The 16,679-nt window shown below is 44.6% G+C and overlaps 2 protein-coding genes across 2 annotated transcripts in view; one reads left to right on the top strand and one right to left on the bottom strand.

Moving 5' to 3' along the window:
• Window positions 1–16,679, bottom strand: part of LOC309564374 (uncharacterized protein) — a 350,413-nt gene that overhangs the window by 134,499 nt on the left and 199,235 nt on the right. The gene's annotated exons all lie outside the window — the stretch shown is intronic.
• The window catches only part of LOC309563395 (uncharacterized protein), a gene marked incomplete at its 5' end in the record, with an annotated part of 136,683 nt that overhangs the window by 42,265 nt on the left and 77,739 nt on the right, over window positions 1–16,679 (top strand). Inside the window, 2 exons of the mRNA XM_082267789.1 lie at window positions 8,075–8,623; window positions 10,836–11,071. Of these exons, the coding sequence (XP_082123915.1) occupies window positions 8,075–8,623; window positions 10,836–11,071 (785 nt within the window). The remainder of the gene's footprint in view (window positions 1–8,074; window positions 8,624–10,835; window positions 11,072–16,679) is intronic.

Here is a 16,679-nt window from a genome sequence, read left to right as displayed (position 1 = left end):
ATAGAGATCTCTATGGAGGATACAATGTACAGTGATCTCTATGGAGGATACAATGTACAGTGATCTCTATGGAGGATACAATGTATAGTGATCTCTATGGGGGATACAATGTATAGTGATCTCTATGGAGGATACAATGTATAGTGATCTCTATGGAGGATACAATGTATAGTGATCTCTATGGGGATACAATGTATAGTGATCTCTATGGGGATACAATGTATAGTGATCTCTATGGGGATACATTGTATAGAGATCTCTATGGGGATACAATGTATAGTGATCTCTATGAGGATACAATGTATAGTGATCTCTATGGGGATACAATGTATAGTGATCTCTATGGGGATACAATGTATAGAGATCTCTATGGAGGATACAATGTATAGAGATCTCTATGGAGGATACAATGTATAGTGATCTCTATGGAGGATACAATTTATAGAGATCTCTATGGGGATACAATGTATAGTGATCTCTATGGAGGATACAATGTATAGTGATCTCTATGGAGGATACAATGTATAGTGATCTCTATGGGGGATACAATGTATAGTGATCTCTATGGGGATACAATGTATAGTGATCTCTATGGAGGATACAATGTATAGTGATCTCTATGGGGATACAATGTATAGTGATCTCTATGGAGGATACAATGTATAGTGATCTCTATGGAGGATACAATGTATAGTGATCTCTATGGGGATACAATGTATAGAGATCTCTATGGAGGATACAATGTATAGTGATCTCTATGGGGATACAATGTATAGTGATCTCTATGGAGGATACAATGTATAGTGATCTCTATGGGGGATACAATGTATAGTGATCTCTATGGGGATACAATGTATAGTGATCTCTATGGAGGATACAATGTATAGTGATCTCTATGGGGATACAATGTATAGTGATCTCTATGGAGGATACAATGTATAGTGATCTCTATGGGGATACAATGTATAGTGATCTCTATGGAGGATACAATGTATAGTGATCTCTATGGGGATACAATGTATAGTGATCTCTATGCGAGGATACAATGTATAGTGATCTCTATGGAGGATACAATGTATAGCGATCTCTATGGAGGATACAATGTATAGTGATCTCTATGAGGATACAATGTATAGTGATCTCTATGAGGATACAATGTACAGTGATCTCTATGGAGGATACAATGTATAGTGATCTCTATGGAGGATACAATGTATAGTGATCTCTATGGAGGATACAATGTATAGTGATCTCTATGGGGATACAATGTATAGTGATCTCTATGGAGGATACAATGTATAGTGATCTCTATGGGGATACAATGTATAGTGATCTCTATGGAGGATACAATGTATAGTGATCTCTATGGGGATACAATGTATAGTGATCTCTATGGAGGATACAATGTATAGTGATCTCTATGGAGGATACAATGTATAGTGATCTCTATGGGGATACAATGTATAGTGATCTCTATGGGGATACAATGTATAGAGATCTCTATGGGGGATACAATGTATAGTGATCTCTATGGGGATACAATGTATAGTGATCTCTATGGGGATACAATGTATAGTGATCTCTATGGAGGATACAATGTATAGTGATCTCTATGGGGATACAATGTATAGAGATCTCTATGGGGGATACAATGTATAGTGATCTCTATGGGGATACAATGTATAGTGATCTCTATGGGGATACAATGTATAGTGATCTCTATGGGGATACAATGTATAGAGATCTCTATGGGGATACAATGTATAGTGATCTCTATGAGGATACAATGTATAGTGATCTCTATGAGGATACAATGTATAGTGATCTCTATGGAGGATACAATGTATAGTGATCTCTATGGGGATACAATGTATAGTGATCTCTATGGAGGATACAATGTATAGTGATCTCTATGGAGGATACAATGTATAGAGATCTCTATGGAGGATACAATGTATAGAGATCTCTATGAGGATACAATGTATAGTGATCTCTATGGAGGATACAATGTATAGAGATCTCTATGAGGATACAATGTATAGAGATCTCTATGAGGATACAATGTATAGTGATCTCTATGGAGGATACAATGTATAGTGATCTCTATGGGGATACAATGTATAGAGATCTCTATGGGGGATACAATGTATAGTGATCTCTATGGAGGATACAATGTATAGTGATCTCTATGGGGATACAATGTATAGAGATCTCTATGGGGGATACAATGTATAGTGATCTCTATGGAGGATACAATGTATAGTGATCTCTATGGAGGATACAATGTATAGTGATCTCTATGGGGGATACAATGTATAGAGATCTCTATGAGGATACATTGTATAGAGATCTCTATGAAGACGCCCCGCCCCCTCGGCCCGCACTCCTCTCACCCGTCCAGCGTTGGACTCTCCGCTCTGATTCCTCCGGCTATGCTGAGAAGCGGAAGCAGATCCCGCCCCTCCCTTTCCCGGCCGCTGATTGGCTGCAAGCGCATCCTCTCCCCCGCCTGAGCACAGCGTTCCATTCAACGTCTGCAAAGACCCGCGCGCTAGAGACCGCCCTCTTCCCTGACAGCGTGTCTCCTCCCCAGACTCCGACAAAATGGCCGACATCTCTCAACTGTTTTTCTCTTTAACCCTACATGTAAAAATATATATATTTGTTTTGCTAGAAAATTACTCACAGAACCCTCAAACATTATAATTTTTTTTTTTTTTTTTAGTATAGACCCTATGCCTAGAGAATAAAATGTCAGTCTTTGAAACTTTTTATTTGACATGGTATTTGCGCAATACTTTTTTTAAACACGTTTTTTTTTTTGGGGGGGAAAAAAAGTTTATTGAATTAAAAAAATAAAAAAAAACAGTAAATTTAGCCCAATTTTATATGTAATGCGAAAGATAAAAAAAATAAAAAACAATAAAGTTAGCCCAATTTTATGTATAATGCGAAAGATGATGAAAAAAAATAAATAATAAAAAACATGAAAGTTAGCCCAATTTTATATATAATGCGAAAGATGATAAAAAAAATAAATAATAAAAAACAGTAAATTTAGCCCAATTTTCATCATCTTTCTCATTATATATAAAATTGGGCTAACTTTCATGTTTTTTATTATTTATTTTTTTTCATCATCTTTCGCATTATACATAAAATTGGGCTAACTTTATTGTTTTTTATTTTTTTTATCTTTCGCATTACATATAAAATTGGGCTAAATTTACTGTTTTTTATTATTTATTTTTTTCATCATCTTTCGCATTATATATAAAAAAATAAATAATAAAAAACATGAAAGTTAGCCCAATTTTATATACAATGAGAAAGATAAAAAAAATAAAAAACAATAAAGTTAGCCCAATTTTATGTATAATGCGAAAGATGATAAAAAAATAAATAATAAGAAACAGTAAATTTAGCCCAATTTTATTTATAATGCGAAAGATGATGAAAATAAATAAATAATAAAAAACAGTAAATTTAGCCCAATTTTATATATAATGCGAAAGATAAAAAAAATAAAAAACAATAAAGTTAGCCCAATTTTATGTATAATGCGAAAGATGATAAAAAAAATAAATAATAAAAAACAGTAAATTTAGCCCAATTTTATATATAATGCGAAAGATGATAAAAAAATAAATAATAAAAAACAGTAAATTTAGCCCAATTTTATGTATAATGCGAAAGATGATAAAAAAATAAATAATAAAAAACAGTAAATTTAGCCCAATTTTATATAAAATGCGAAAGATAAAAAAAATAAAAAAACAATAAAGTTAGCCCAATTTTATATATAATGCGAAAGATGATGAAAAAATAAAATAATAATAAAAAACAGTAAAGTTAGCCCAATGTTATGTATAATGCGAACGATAATGTTACGCCGAGTTAATAGAAAGCTAACATGTCACACTTGCGGAACGGCGCCAAACTTCGGTACTTAAAAATCTCCATAGGCGACTCTTTAAAAATTCCTACAGGTTACCAGTTTAGAGTTACAGAGGAGGTCTAGGGCTAGAATTAAGGCACTCACTCTAACGATCGCGGCGATACCTCACATGTGCGAATTAAACGGCGTTTATACATATGGGGGTGACTTACGTATGCGTTCGCTTCCATGTGCAAGCACGCAGGAACAGGGGCGCTTTACATTTTTTTTTTTTATTGTTTATTTTATTTTTACACTTTCCCTTTACATTTTTTTTTTTAATCACTTTTATTCCTATTACAAGGAATGTAAAAATCCCTTGTAATAGGAATAGTGAATGACAGGTCCTCTTTATGGAGAGATCTGGGGTCTATAAGACCTCAGATCTCTCCTCCAGTCTGGAAAGCCTGAGATAAAAAAAACAAAAACAATCTTGGCTTTCCAGCCGAGTACACGGCATTATTTAGAACTGCCAGGCAGGACGTGACGTCATAATGTTGCACCCGGCCTCCGAGAGCCATAGAGACTGCCAGGGACCATCTGGTCCTCAGTTTTCTCTATGGTGAACTTCCGCCGCCGATCGCAGGGGCAAACCGGTAGAAGCATCGGAGGGCGGCGCTATGATTGTTCTAACGGTGCAGGGAATCGTCGGCAGAGAAGAATATCTGAATAATGCCTGCAACTGCACCCATCATTCAGATATCTCCACTTAAAGCCCGGGATGTCATATGATATACTGCGGGATGGAAGTGGTTAAGGATTAAATTAGAGCTGTGGTCATTGGAGGGGCAGGTAGAGCTGGTATAGGCCAGAGTTCACTGGGTCTTCTGGAAAATAATATCTCCCTGTATAGTGACCTGGACAGGGGTGATGTTATATGGAGGGGACTGTCACCTCATTTGTATAGGAGACTCAAGTAGGAGGAGTTTTGTCATGGAGATCCTCAAGGAGACATTCTTAGGAGAGCTCTGTACATCGGAGACCAATGGGTGCAGGTTTATGGATTAGACCAAGGCTGGCCATACACCATACAATCCAATGGTACAATCTCCTACATGGAGGACTGGTCATCTCCTCTTACATGGAGGACTGGTCATCTCCTCCTACATGGAGGACTGGTCATCTCCTTCTACATGGAGGACTGGTCATCTCTTTTTACACAGAGGACCGGTCATCTCTTCCTACACGGAGGACCGGTCATCTCTTCCTACACGGAGGACCGGTCAACTCTTCCTACATGCAGGACTGGTAATCTATATACATGGAGGACTGGTAATCTTCCATCTACTTGGAGGACTGGTCATCTCCTTCTACATGGAGGACTGGTCATCTCCATCTACATGGAGGACTGGTCATCTCCTTCTACAGGGAGGACTGGTCATCGTTTCCTACATGAAGGACTGGCCATCACTTCCTACATGGACGACTGGTCACCTCTTCCTACATGAAGGACTGGTCATCTCTTCCTACATGAAGGACTGATCCTCTCCTCCTACATGAAGGACTGGCCATCACTTCCTACATGGAAGACTGGTCATCTCTTCCTACATGAAGGACTGGTCTTCTCCTTCTACAGGGAGGACTGGTCATCTTTTCCTACATGAAGGTCTGGCCATCACTTCCTACATGGACGACTGGTCACCTCTTCCTACATGGGGGACTGGTCATCTCCAACATGGAGGACTGGTCATCCCCTTCTACATGGAGGACTGGTCATCTCCAACATGGAGGAATGGTCATCCCCTACTACATGCAGGACTGGTAATCTTCTATCTACATGGAGGACTGGTCATCTCCTCTTGCATGGGGGACTGGTAATCTCCTCCTGCATGGGGGACTGGTAATCACCTCCTATACAGAGGACTGGTCATCTCCTCCTACACTGAGATCTGCTCATCTTCTACAGGGTGGACTGCTCATCTCCTACAGGGTGGACTGCTCATCTCCTACAGGGTGGACTGCTCATCCTCTACAGGGTGGACTGGTCATCTCCTACAGGGTGGACTGGTCATCGCCTACACGGAGGACTGGTCATCGCCTCCTACATGGAGGACTGGTAATCTATATACATGGAAGACTGGTCATCTCCTACATGGAGAACTGGTCATCTCCTCCTACATGCAGGACTGGTAATCTATATACATGGAGGACTGGTAATCTCCTTCTACATGGAGGACTGGTCATCTCCTTCTACAGGGAGGACTGGTCATCTCCTTCTACATGGAGGACTGGTCATCTCCTTCTACATGGAGGACTGGTCATCTCCTTCTACAGGAAGGACTGGTCATCTCTTCCTACATGAAGGACTGGTCATCTCTTCCTACATGGACGACTGGTCATCTCTTCCTACATGGACGACTGGTCACCTCTTCCTACATGGAGGACTGGTCATCTCTTCCTACATGAAGGACTGGCCATCACTTTCTACATGGAAGACTGGTCATCTCCTTCTACATGGAGGACTGGTCATCTCTTCCTACATGAAGGACTGGTCTTCTCCTTCTACAGGGAGGACTGGTCATCTTTTCCTACATGAAGGTCTGGCCATCACTTCCTACATGGACGACTGGTCACCTCTTCCTACATGGAGGACTGCTCATCTCCAACATGGAGGACTGGTCATCTCCTACTACATGCAGGACTGGTAATCTTCTATCAGGGTGGACTGCTCATCTCCTGCAGGGTGGACTGCTCATCTTCTACAGGGTGGACTGCTCATCTTCTACAGGGTGGACTGCTCATCTCCTACAGGGTGGACTGCTCATCTCCTACAGGGTGGACTGCTCATCTCCTACAGGGTGGACTGGTCATCCTCTACAGGGTGGACTGCTCATCTCCTACAGGGTGGACTGGTCATCTCTTCCTACATGGAGGACTGGCCATCACTTCCTACATGGGGGACTGGTCACCTACTCCTACATGGAGGACTGGTCATCTCCTCCTACATGGAGGACTGGTCATCGCCTCCTACATGGAGGACTGGTCATCTCCTCCTACATGGAGGACTGGTCATCGCCTCCTACATGGAGGACTGGTCATCTCCTCCTACATGGAGGACTGGTCATCTCCTACAGGGTGGACTGCTCATCTCCTACAGGGTGGACTGCTCATCTCCTACAGGGTGGACTGCTCATCTCCTACAGGGTGGACTGGTCATCCTCTACAGGGTGGACTGCTCATCTCCTACAGGGTGGACTGGTCATCTCTTCCTACATGGAGGACTGGCCATCACTTCCTACATGGGGGACTGGTCATCTCCTCCTACATGGAGGACTGGTCATCGCCTCCTACATGGAGGACTGGTCATCTCCTCCTACATGGAGGACTGGTCATCGCCTCCTACATGGAGGACTGGTCATCTCCTCCTACATGGAGGACTGGTCATCTCCTCCTACATGGAGGACTGGTCATCTCCTCCTACATGGAGGACTGGTCATCTCCTTCTACAGGGAGGATTGGTCATCTTTTCCTACATGAAGGACTGGCCATCACTTCCTACATGGAGGACTGGTCACCTCTTCCTACATGGAGGACTGGTCACCTCTTCCTACATGGAGGACTGGTCATCTCCTCCTACATGGAGTACTGGTCATCTCCTTCTACAGGAAGGACTGGTCATCGTTTCCTACATGAAGGACTGGCCATCACTTCCTACATGGAGGACTGGTCATCTCCTACATGGAAGACTGGTCATCTCCTTCTACATGGAGGACTGGTCATCTCTTCCTACATGAAGGACTGGTCTTCTCCTTCTACAGGGAGGACTGGTCATCTTTTCCTACATGAAGGACTGGCCATCACTTCCTACATGGACGACTGGTCACCTCTTCCTACATGGAGGACTGGTCATCTCCAACATGGAGGACTGGTCATCTCCAACATGGAGGACTGGTCATCCCCTACTACATGCAGGACTGGTAATCTTCTATCTACATGGAGGACTGGTCATCTCCTCTTGCATGGGGGACTGGTAATCTCCTCCTGCATGGGGGACTGGTAATCTCCTCCTGCATGGGGGACTGGTAATCTCCTCCTGCATGGGGGACTGGTAATCACCTCCTATACAGAGGACTGGTCATCTCCTCCTACACTGAGATATGTTAATCTTCTACAGGGTGGACTGCTCATCTTCTACAGGGTGGGCTGCTCATCTTCTACAGGGTGGACTGCTCATCTTCTACAGGGTGGACTGCTCATCTCCTACATGGTGGACTGCTCATCTTCTACAGGGTGGACTGCTCATCTCCTACAGGGTGGACTGCTCATCTCCTACAGGGTGGACTGGTCATCGCCTACATGGAGGACTGGTCATCTCCTCCTACAGGGAGGACTAGTCATCTTTTCCTACACGAAGGACTGGCCATCACTTCCTACATGGAGGACTGGTCATCTCCTTCTACATGGAGGACTGGTCACCTCTTCCTACATGGAGGACTGGTCATCTCCTCCTACATGGAGGACTGGTCATCTCCTCCTACAGGGAGGACTGGTCACCTCTTCCTGGAGGACTGGTCATCGCCTCCTACAGGGAGGACTGGTCATCTCTTCCTACATGGAGGACTGGTCATCTCCTCCTACATGGAGGACTGGTCATCTCCTCCTACATGGAAGACTGGTAATCTCCTACATGCAGTACTGGTAATCTCCTACATCGGAGGACAGGTAATCTCCTACATCGGAGGACAGGTAATCTCCTACATCGGAGGACAGGTAATCTTCTACATCGGAGGACTGGTAATCGGGGGTCACCTGATACATTTTTCTATTACATATTTTGTTTTATCACTGTGATATCGTCACTGGGTCTCTGTGCTTCTCTATGAAATACAGGCAGATCATGGCAAGATGATGCTGAATGTCCTCCAGCCAGAAAATGAGGCAGGGCTCTATCTGACTTGCTGCAGCTTCTATTGCACATTGTGAGAAACTCACAGTGTGCAGTGAAATCAGAGTAAGCCGTTTCAGTACAGGAGAGGAGCCGGTACAAATGCGCAAGACTAAAGGGAAGGCCGAAGGGAGGGTTCAATTTTATTGGTTGTTGTTCCACATTTCCGTGACTTGGAGGTAGGCCCCCTAGGGGTTGTCCGTAGATAGGATGGGAAAATCAGTGTTTTTGCTGAACAGGAAAGAAATCTGGAGATCAGTTGTCTGCAGGGTGTATGGTGGACTCAGAGCACGGACATGGACAGAGATGGAGGAAGAGTAAAGCATAGTCACTGCGCTGCTTTACTAAGACCCCTCTATAATTACACAGTCTGTACTAGAAGATATGTTTTATACAGCGGCGGCCTTACTTGCATTAAAGAGAACCCGCCTGGGCCAATGCAATCATTCAAACGTTCAGTCTATAAATATTTTGCTCCAGAGTCCCTGCAGGCAAAGATGATTATCAGATCTGACTTCCAGCTCCAGAGTCACCCTCAGAGGGCTGGTTCTATCTGTAGCCCACCACTATCAGAAGTCAAGAGCCCCCACCCTTCCTTACATCACAGTGCATCCCTTTTACTATGTGCTGCTGCTGGGAAGAAGCTGGAGGCAGAGCTGGGAAGCAGCAACTGCAGGGTCTGGAGTCAGCTGCCGGAGTCTGCTAAATGCTGAGACCAGTGGAGGCGGAGAGGAGGGGGTGCTGCGGTTGCACAGAGAGGTGCAGGGTCTGTAGGAGGAGTTGTGTCCTCCTCTCTGCTGCCAACTGCTGAGTTGGGGGGTGTGGGGTGGTCCTCTCTGCAGCTGCAGGGGGGAAGCACAGGATCTGGCAGAAGAGTTCTGTGCTTCTCTGCCCCCACCTGAGAAGGTGGGGGCAGAGATGAGGTAGATGCAGCAGCTGCAGGAGAGGTGCAAGGGCCACATCAAATGGCCAGGAGGCCCCAATTTGGCCCGCGGGCCTTTTGTTTGACACCTGTGCTCTAGAGTCACCTTCAGACTGAGCAGATTCGACTACCAGCTCGAGAGTCGGCATCAGACCAAGTGGTTTCTCAGATCCGACTCCTAGTTCCAGAGTCGGCCTCAGATCGAGCGGATTCTCAGATCTCTCTGCTCCAGAGTCACCCTCAAACCAAGCATTTTCTCAGCTCTGACCCCAAGCTCCAGAGTCGCTTTCAGACAGAGCGGATTGTCAGATCTGATCCCCAGCTCCAGAGTCGGCATCAGACTGAGAGGTTTCCCAGATCTGACTCCTAGCTCCAGAGTCGGCCTCAGACTGAGCGGATTCTCATATCTCTCTGCTCCAAAGTCACCTTCAAACCAAGCATTTTCTCAGCTCTGACCCCAAGCTCCAGAGTCACCTTCAGAGAGAGCGGATTCTCAGATCTGACCCCAAGCTCCAGTCGCCTTTAGACAGAGCGGATTCTCAGATCTGATCCCCAGCTCCAGAGTCAGCCTCAGACTGAGCTAATTCTCAGTTCCAACTTCCAGCTCCAGAGTTGCCTTCCGACTGAAAGAAGGATTATAAAAAACATACAGGGATAGTCTTAGTTACAATAAAGAGAACCAGTCCCGCTAGGGTCAATTCAAGAATTAGTATACATTTATTTTGCTCCAGAGTCGCCTTCAGACAAAGACGATTCTTAGATCCAACTCCCTGCTCCAGAGTCAGCCTCAGACAGAGCGAATTCTCAGATCTGACCCCCAGCTCCAGAGTCGGCATCAGAGTGAGTAGTTTCCCAGATCTGACTCCTAGCTCCAGAGTCGGCCTCAGACTGAGCTAATTCTCAGTTCTGACTTCCAGCTCCAGAGTTGCCCTCAGACTGAAAGAAGGGTTATAAAACACATACAGGGGTGGCCTTAGTTACAAATAAAGAGAACCAGTCCTGCTAGGGTCATATCAAGAATTAGAATATAACTATTTTGCTCCAGAGTCACCTTCAGACCGAGCTGATTCTCCAATCTGACTCTGCTTCAGAGTCAGCCTCAGACTCAGCTGAATCTCAGTAATGACTCCCAGTTCCAGTCGGCATCAGAACGAGTGGCTTTCCAGATCCGTCTCCCAGCTCCGGAGTCTGATTCAGAGCGAGCTGATTCTCAGATCTCTCTGCTCCAGAGTCACCCTCAAACCAATTATTTTCTCAGCTCTGACCCCAAGCTCCAGAGTCGCCTTCAGATAGAGCTGATTCTCAGATCTGACCCCCCAACTCCAGAGTCGGTCTCAGACTGAGCTAATTCTCAGTTCTGACTTTCAGCTCCAGAGTCACTCTCCGACTGAAAGAAGGGTTATAAAAGACATACATGGATAGTCTTAGGTACAATACAGAGAACCAGTCCCGCTAGGGTCAATTCAAAAATCAGTCTATAATTATTAATTCAAATTTTCTCCAGAGTTGCCTTCAGACCAAACTGATTCTCAGATATGACTCCCAGCTCCAGAGTCGGCATCAAACCGAGTGGTCTTTAGGCAGCCCACTCGCGATCTCCCACTGCTGTGGGAGATCGCGAGTGGGCTGCCGGCCACTCGCGATCTCCCACAGCAGAGTGTCTTTCTCACTCTGCTGTGGGAGATCGCGAGTGGCCGGCAGCCATCGGAGCCGCCGGTCACACGCGCTGGCTCCCCAGTGAACGAGCGGGGGCAGGAGCGCGTCGTCGGCGCGCGCTCGCTCAGGAGACTTTAGGGGGCGAGCGCGCGCCGACGACGCGCTCCTGCCCCCGCTCGTTCACTGGGGAGCCAGCGCGTGTGACCGGCGGCTCCGATGGCTGCCGGCCACTCGCGATCTCCCACAGCAGAGTGAGAAAGACAGATGGCTGATGTAAACACAGCCGTCTGTCATTCTCCCTGAAGTGATCACAGAGGCTATGCGATCCTGCTATATAGGATCGCATGTCTCTGTGGTTACTTCACTAGCCACGCCCCGACAGTTAGAATCACGCCCCTAGGGACACACTTAACCCCTTGATCACCAGTAAAGTTAACCCCTTCCAGTGTCATTTTTACAGTAACAGTGCATATTTATAGCACTGATTACTGTAGTAATGTCACTGGTCCCCCCAAAAGTGTCTAAAATGTCAGTTAGGGGTCCGATCTGTCCGCCGCAATGTCGCAGTCCCGCAAAAAAAATAAATAAAAAAAATCGCAGATCGCCGCCATTACTAGTAAAAAAAAAAAAAACAATAAAAATTACATAAATCTTTCCCGTAGTTAGTAAACACAGTAACTTTTGTGCAAACCAATCAAAATACGCTTATTGCGATTTTTTTTTACCAAAAACATGTAGCAGAAAACAAATTGGCCTAAAATGTTAAAAAATTTTGATTTTTACATTTTTTTTGGGGGGGGGGGGGGGATTTCATATAAAAAAATGTGAAAAATATTGTTATTTTTTCAAAATTGTCGTTTTTTTTGGTTTATAGCGCAAAAAATAAAAATCGCACAGGTGATCAAATACCAAAAAACATGTAGCAGAAAACAAATTGGCCTAAAATGTTAAAAAACTTTGATTTTTACATTTTTTTTTGAAAATTTCATATAAAAAAATGTGAAAAACATTGTTATTTTTTCAAAATTGTCGTTTTATTTTTTCGTTTATAGCGCAAAAAATAAAAATCGCACAGGTGATCAAATACCACCAAAAGAAAAATCTGATTGTGGAAAAAAAAAGGACGTCAATTTAGTTTGGGTACAATGTCGCACGACCGCGCAATTGTCCGTTAAACTCACGCAGTGCCGAATCGCAAAATAGGGCCTGGTCTTTGAGCAGACAAATCCTCCGGGGCTTAAGTGGTTAAAGAGAACCAGCCCCGCTAGGGCAAATTCAAGAATTCAAAAGTTCTCTTTAATTATTTTGCTCCAGAGTCACCTTAGACACAGCTGACTCCCAGATCTGACTCCCAGCTCCAGAGTTGGCCTCAGACTGAAAGGATTAAAAAAAACACATACAGAGATGGCCGTACTTACATCAAAGAGAACCAATAATCAATATACAAAGGGCTCTGTGCTTAGTGATAAAATAACAAATAAAGTGGGTAAGCTGCATGCAAATCTTCTGAATACTCAACTGTGCTCAAAATATACACAAACCGTGTGCTATCCCTTTAAGGAGTGAACATAAAGTGAACAAAGTTTGTTTAAATAAGGTGACAAAGTCCCAATCCAGGGTTTCAAAAATCTTGTGATGTCACCGATGGCTCCTCCCTACGCCGTTCATCATAATAAACGTTGTCATTGGCCCCTGACGAAGTCGGTTATGATGAAACGCGTAGGGAGGAGCAATCAGTGATCCCCCAGATGGGATTGTTTTTTCTTAGCAAAAGTGGAGTTACTCTTTAAACAGACTTTGCTCACTTTACGTTTAATTAATTTACCTTCTGCATGTTGCTGTTTTCATATGTTTTCACTTCTTAAAGATATAGCGCACCATTTTTGTATAATAAAGAGAACCAGTCCCGATTCAAAAATCGAAACATTCAGTCCATGATTGTTTTGCTCCAGAGTCGCCTGCAGACAAAGCCAGTTCTAAGATCTGACTCTCAGCTCCAGAGTTGCCCTCAGACCGAACGGTTTCTCTGATCTGACACCCCCAGCCCTGGAATTACATTTAAACAAAGCTGATTTTTAGGTCGGACTCCCAGCTCCGTAGTTGCCCTTAAAATGAGCTATTTCTCAGATCTGACCCCCCCGGCTCAGACAAAGTTGATTTTTAGATCTGACTCCCAGCTCCAGAGTCAACCTCAGACCCAGTTGATTGTCAGATATGTTGCCCTCTGACTGAGACGATTCTTAAATTCGATTATCAGCTCACGAGTTACCTTTAGACAAAGCTGATTCTCAGATCTGACTCCTAGCTCCAGAGTCGCTCTTAGACCAACAGCTTGCCTGTGTTTCGCTCACCGCTCTGGACTAGGATACTGATGCTCCAGATTGACAGAGGCGCCTCCTGCTATTACCACTCTCTTCCCCAACGCGTTTCGTCACTGTAGTAGAGAGCTGCAGAACTTACATATGAATTCTGTTCTAATTTTGGGAGATTTGAGATATAGCAGCAGATTTGGGATTTTTTTTTTTTTTTTTTTTAGAGAGTGGGGAGAGTTGTTTTCTATATACAGTATCTCACAAAAGTGAGTACACCCCTCACATTTTTGTAAATATTTTATTATATCTTTTCATGTGACAACACTGAAGAAATTACACTTTGCTACAATGTAAAGTAGTGAGTGTACAGCTTGTATAACAGTGTAAATTTGCTGTCCCCTCAAAATAACTCAACACACAGCCATTAATGTAAGTGAAAATGTCCAAATTAGGCTCAATTAGCCATTTTCCCTCCCTGGTGTCATGTGACTCATTAGTCTTACAAGGTCTCAGGTGTGAATGGGGAGCAGGTGTGATAAATTTGGTGTTATCGCTCTCACTCTCTCATACTGGTCACTGGAAGTTCAACATGGCACCTCATGGCAAACAACTCTCCGAGGATCTGAAAAAAACAGAATTGTTGCTCTACACAAAGATGACCTAGGCTATAAGAAGATTTGCAAGAACCTGAAACTGAGCTGCAGCATGGTGGCCAAGACCATACAGCGGTTTAACAGGACAGGTTCCACTCAGAACAGGCCTCACCATGGTTGACCAAAGAAGTTGAGTGCACGTGCTCAGCGCCATATCCAGAGGTTGTCTTTGGGAAATAGATGTATGAGTGCTGCCAGCATTGCTGCAGAGGTTGAAGGGGTGGGTGTAAGCCTGTCAGTGCTCAGACCATACGCCGCACACTTCATCAAATTGGTCTGCATGGCTGTCGTCCCAGAAGGAAGCCTCTTCTAAAGATGATGCACAAGAAAGCCCGCTAATAGTTTGCTGAAGACAAGCAGACTAAGGACATGGATTACTGGAACACCATGTCCTGTGCTCTGATGAGACCAAGATAAACTTATTTGGTTCAGATGGTGTCAAGCCTGTGTGGCGGCAACCAGGTGAAGAGTAAAACGACAAGTGTTTCTTGCCTACAGTCAAGCATGGTGGTGGGAGTGTCATGGTTTGAGGCTGCATGAGTGCTGTCGGCACTGAGGAGCTACAGTTCATTGAGGGAACCATGAATGCCAACATGTACTGTGACATACTGAAGCAGAGTATGATCCCCTCCCTTTGGAGACTGGGCCGCAGGGCAGTATTCCAACATGACAACGACCCCAAACACACCTCCAAGACGACCACTGCCTTGCTAAAGAAGCTGAGGGTAAAGGTGATGGACTGGCCAAGCATGTCTACAGACCTAAACCCTATTGAGCATCTGTGGGGCATCCTCAAATGGAAGGTGGAGGAGCGCAAGATCTCTAACATCCACCAGCTCTGTGATGTCATCATGGAGGAGGGGAAGAGGACTCCAGTGGCAACCTGTGAAGCTCTGGTGAACTTCATGCCCAAGAGCATCAAGGCGGTACTGGAAAATATTGGTGGCCACACAAAATATTGACACGTTGGGCCAAATTTGGACATTTCCACTTAGGGGTGTACTCACTTTTGTTGCCAGCGATTTAGACATTAATAGCTGTGTGTTGAGTTATTTTGAGGGGACAGCAAATTTACACTGTTATACAAGCTGTACACTCACTACTTTACATTGTAGCAAAGTGTAATTTCTTCAGTGTTGTCACATGAAAAGATAGAATAAAATATTTACAAAAATGTGAGGGGTGTACTCACTTTTGTGAGATACTGTGTGTATATTTTGCTGGCCAGATCTGATGCCTAGCTCCAGAGTCAACCTCCGACCCAAGTGATTGTCAGATCTGATGCGTAGCTCCAGAGTCAACCTCCGACCCAACGGTTTTTCAGACTAGACGTCCAGCTCCAGAGTCACATCTAACACTCCGCTCCAGTCAACCTCCTGATTGTCAGATCTGACGCCCAGCTCCAGAGTCAACCTCCGACCGAACTGATTGTCAGATCTGATGCCCAGCTCCAGAGTCAACCTCCGACCTCCTGATTGTCAGATCTGACGCCCAGCTCCAGAGTAAACCTCCGACCTCCTGATTGTCAGATCTGACGCCCAGCTCCAGAGTCAACCTCCGACCGAACTGATTGTCAGATCTGACGCCCAGCTCCAGAGTCAACCTCCGACCGAACTGATTGTCAGATCGGACGCCCAGCTCCAGAGTCAACCTCCGACCGAACTGATTGTCAGATCTGATGCCCAGCTCCAGAGTCAACCTCCGACCGGACTGATTGTCAGATCTGACGCCCAGCTCCAGAGTCAACCTCCGACCAAACTGATTGTCAGATCTGACGGCCAGTTTCAGAGTCGCCAACAAAGCTGCTTTTCAAATCTGATTTCCAGCTACAGAGTCACATTTAAATGAAGCTTAATTCTCAGATCTGACTCCCAGCTCCAGAGTTGTCAGTACACAAAGCTAATTCTCAGATTAGCTTCCCAGCATCTCGCCAACCCCAGCAAAAGCCGATTCTTAGCTCTGACTTTCAGCCCCGGAGTTATCCTCAGACAAAGCTGGTTCTCAGATCTGATTTCTAGTTACAGAGTCACCTTTAGATGAAGCCGATTCTCAGATCTGACTTCCAGCTCCAGAGTCGGCAGCCGACAAGGCTGCTTTTTAGAACTGACTCCCAGCTAAAGTTTACATTTAAGTGAAGCTGATTCTCAGATCTGACTCCCAGCTTTAGAGGCAAAGTTCCCAGATTAAACTCCCAGCTCCTATGCAGCCCTCAGAAAAAGCCGATTCTCAGCTCTGACTTCCAGCTCCAGAGTTATCCTCAAAGCTGGTTCTCAGACCTGGCTTTTCGGCTCCAGTCATCCTCAGACCAAGCTGA

The sequence above is a fragment of the Pelophylax lessonae genome, assembly GCF_965119305.1.
Source record: "Pelophylax lessonae genome assembly, chromosome: 9".
Lineage (NCBI taxonomy): Eukaryota > Metazoa > Chordata > Amphibia > Anura > Ranidae > Pelophylax > Pelophylax lessonae.
The sequence above is the reverse complement of the archived record's forward strand: the minus strand, read 5'-3'. Positions and strand labels throughout refer to the sequence as shown.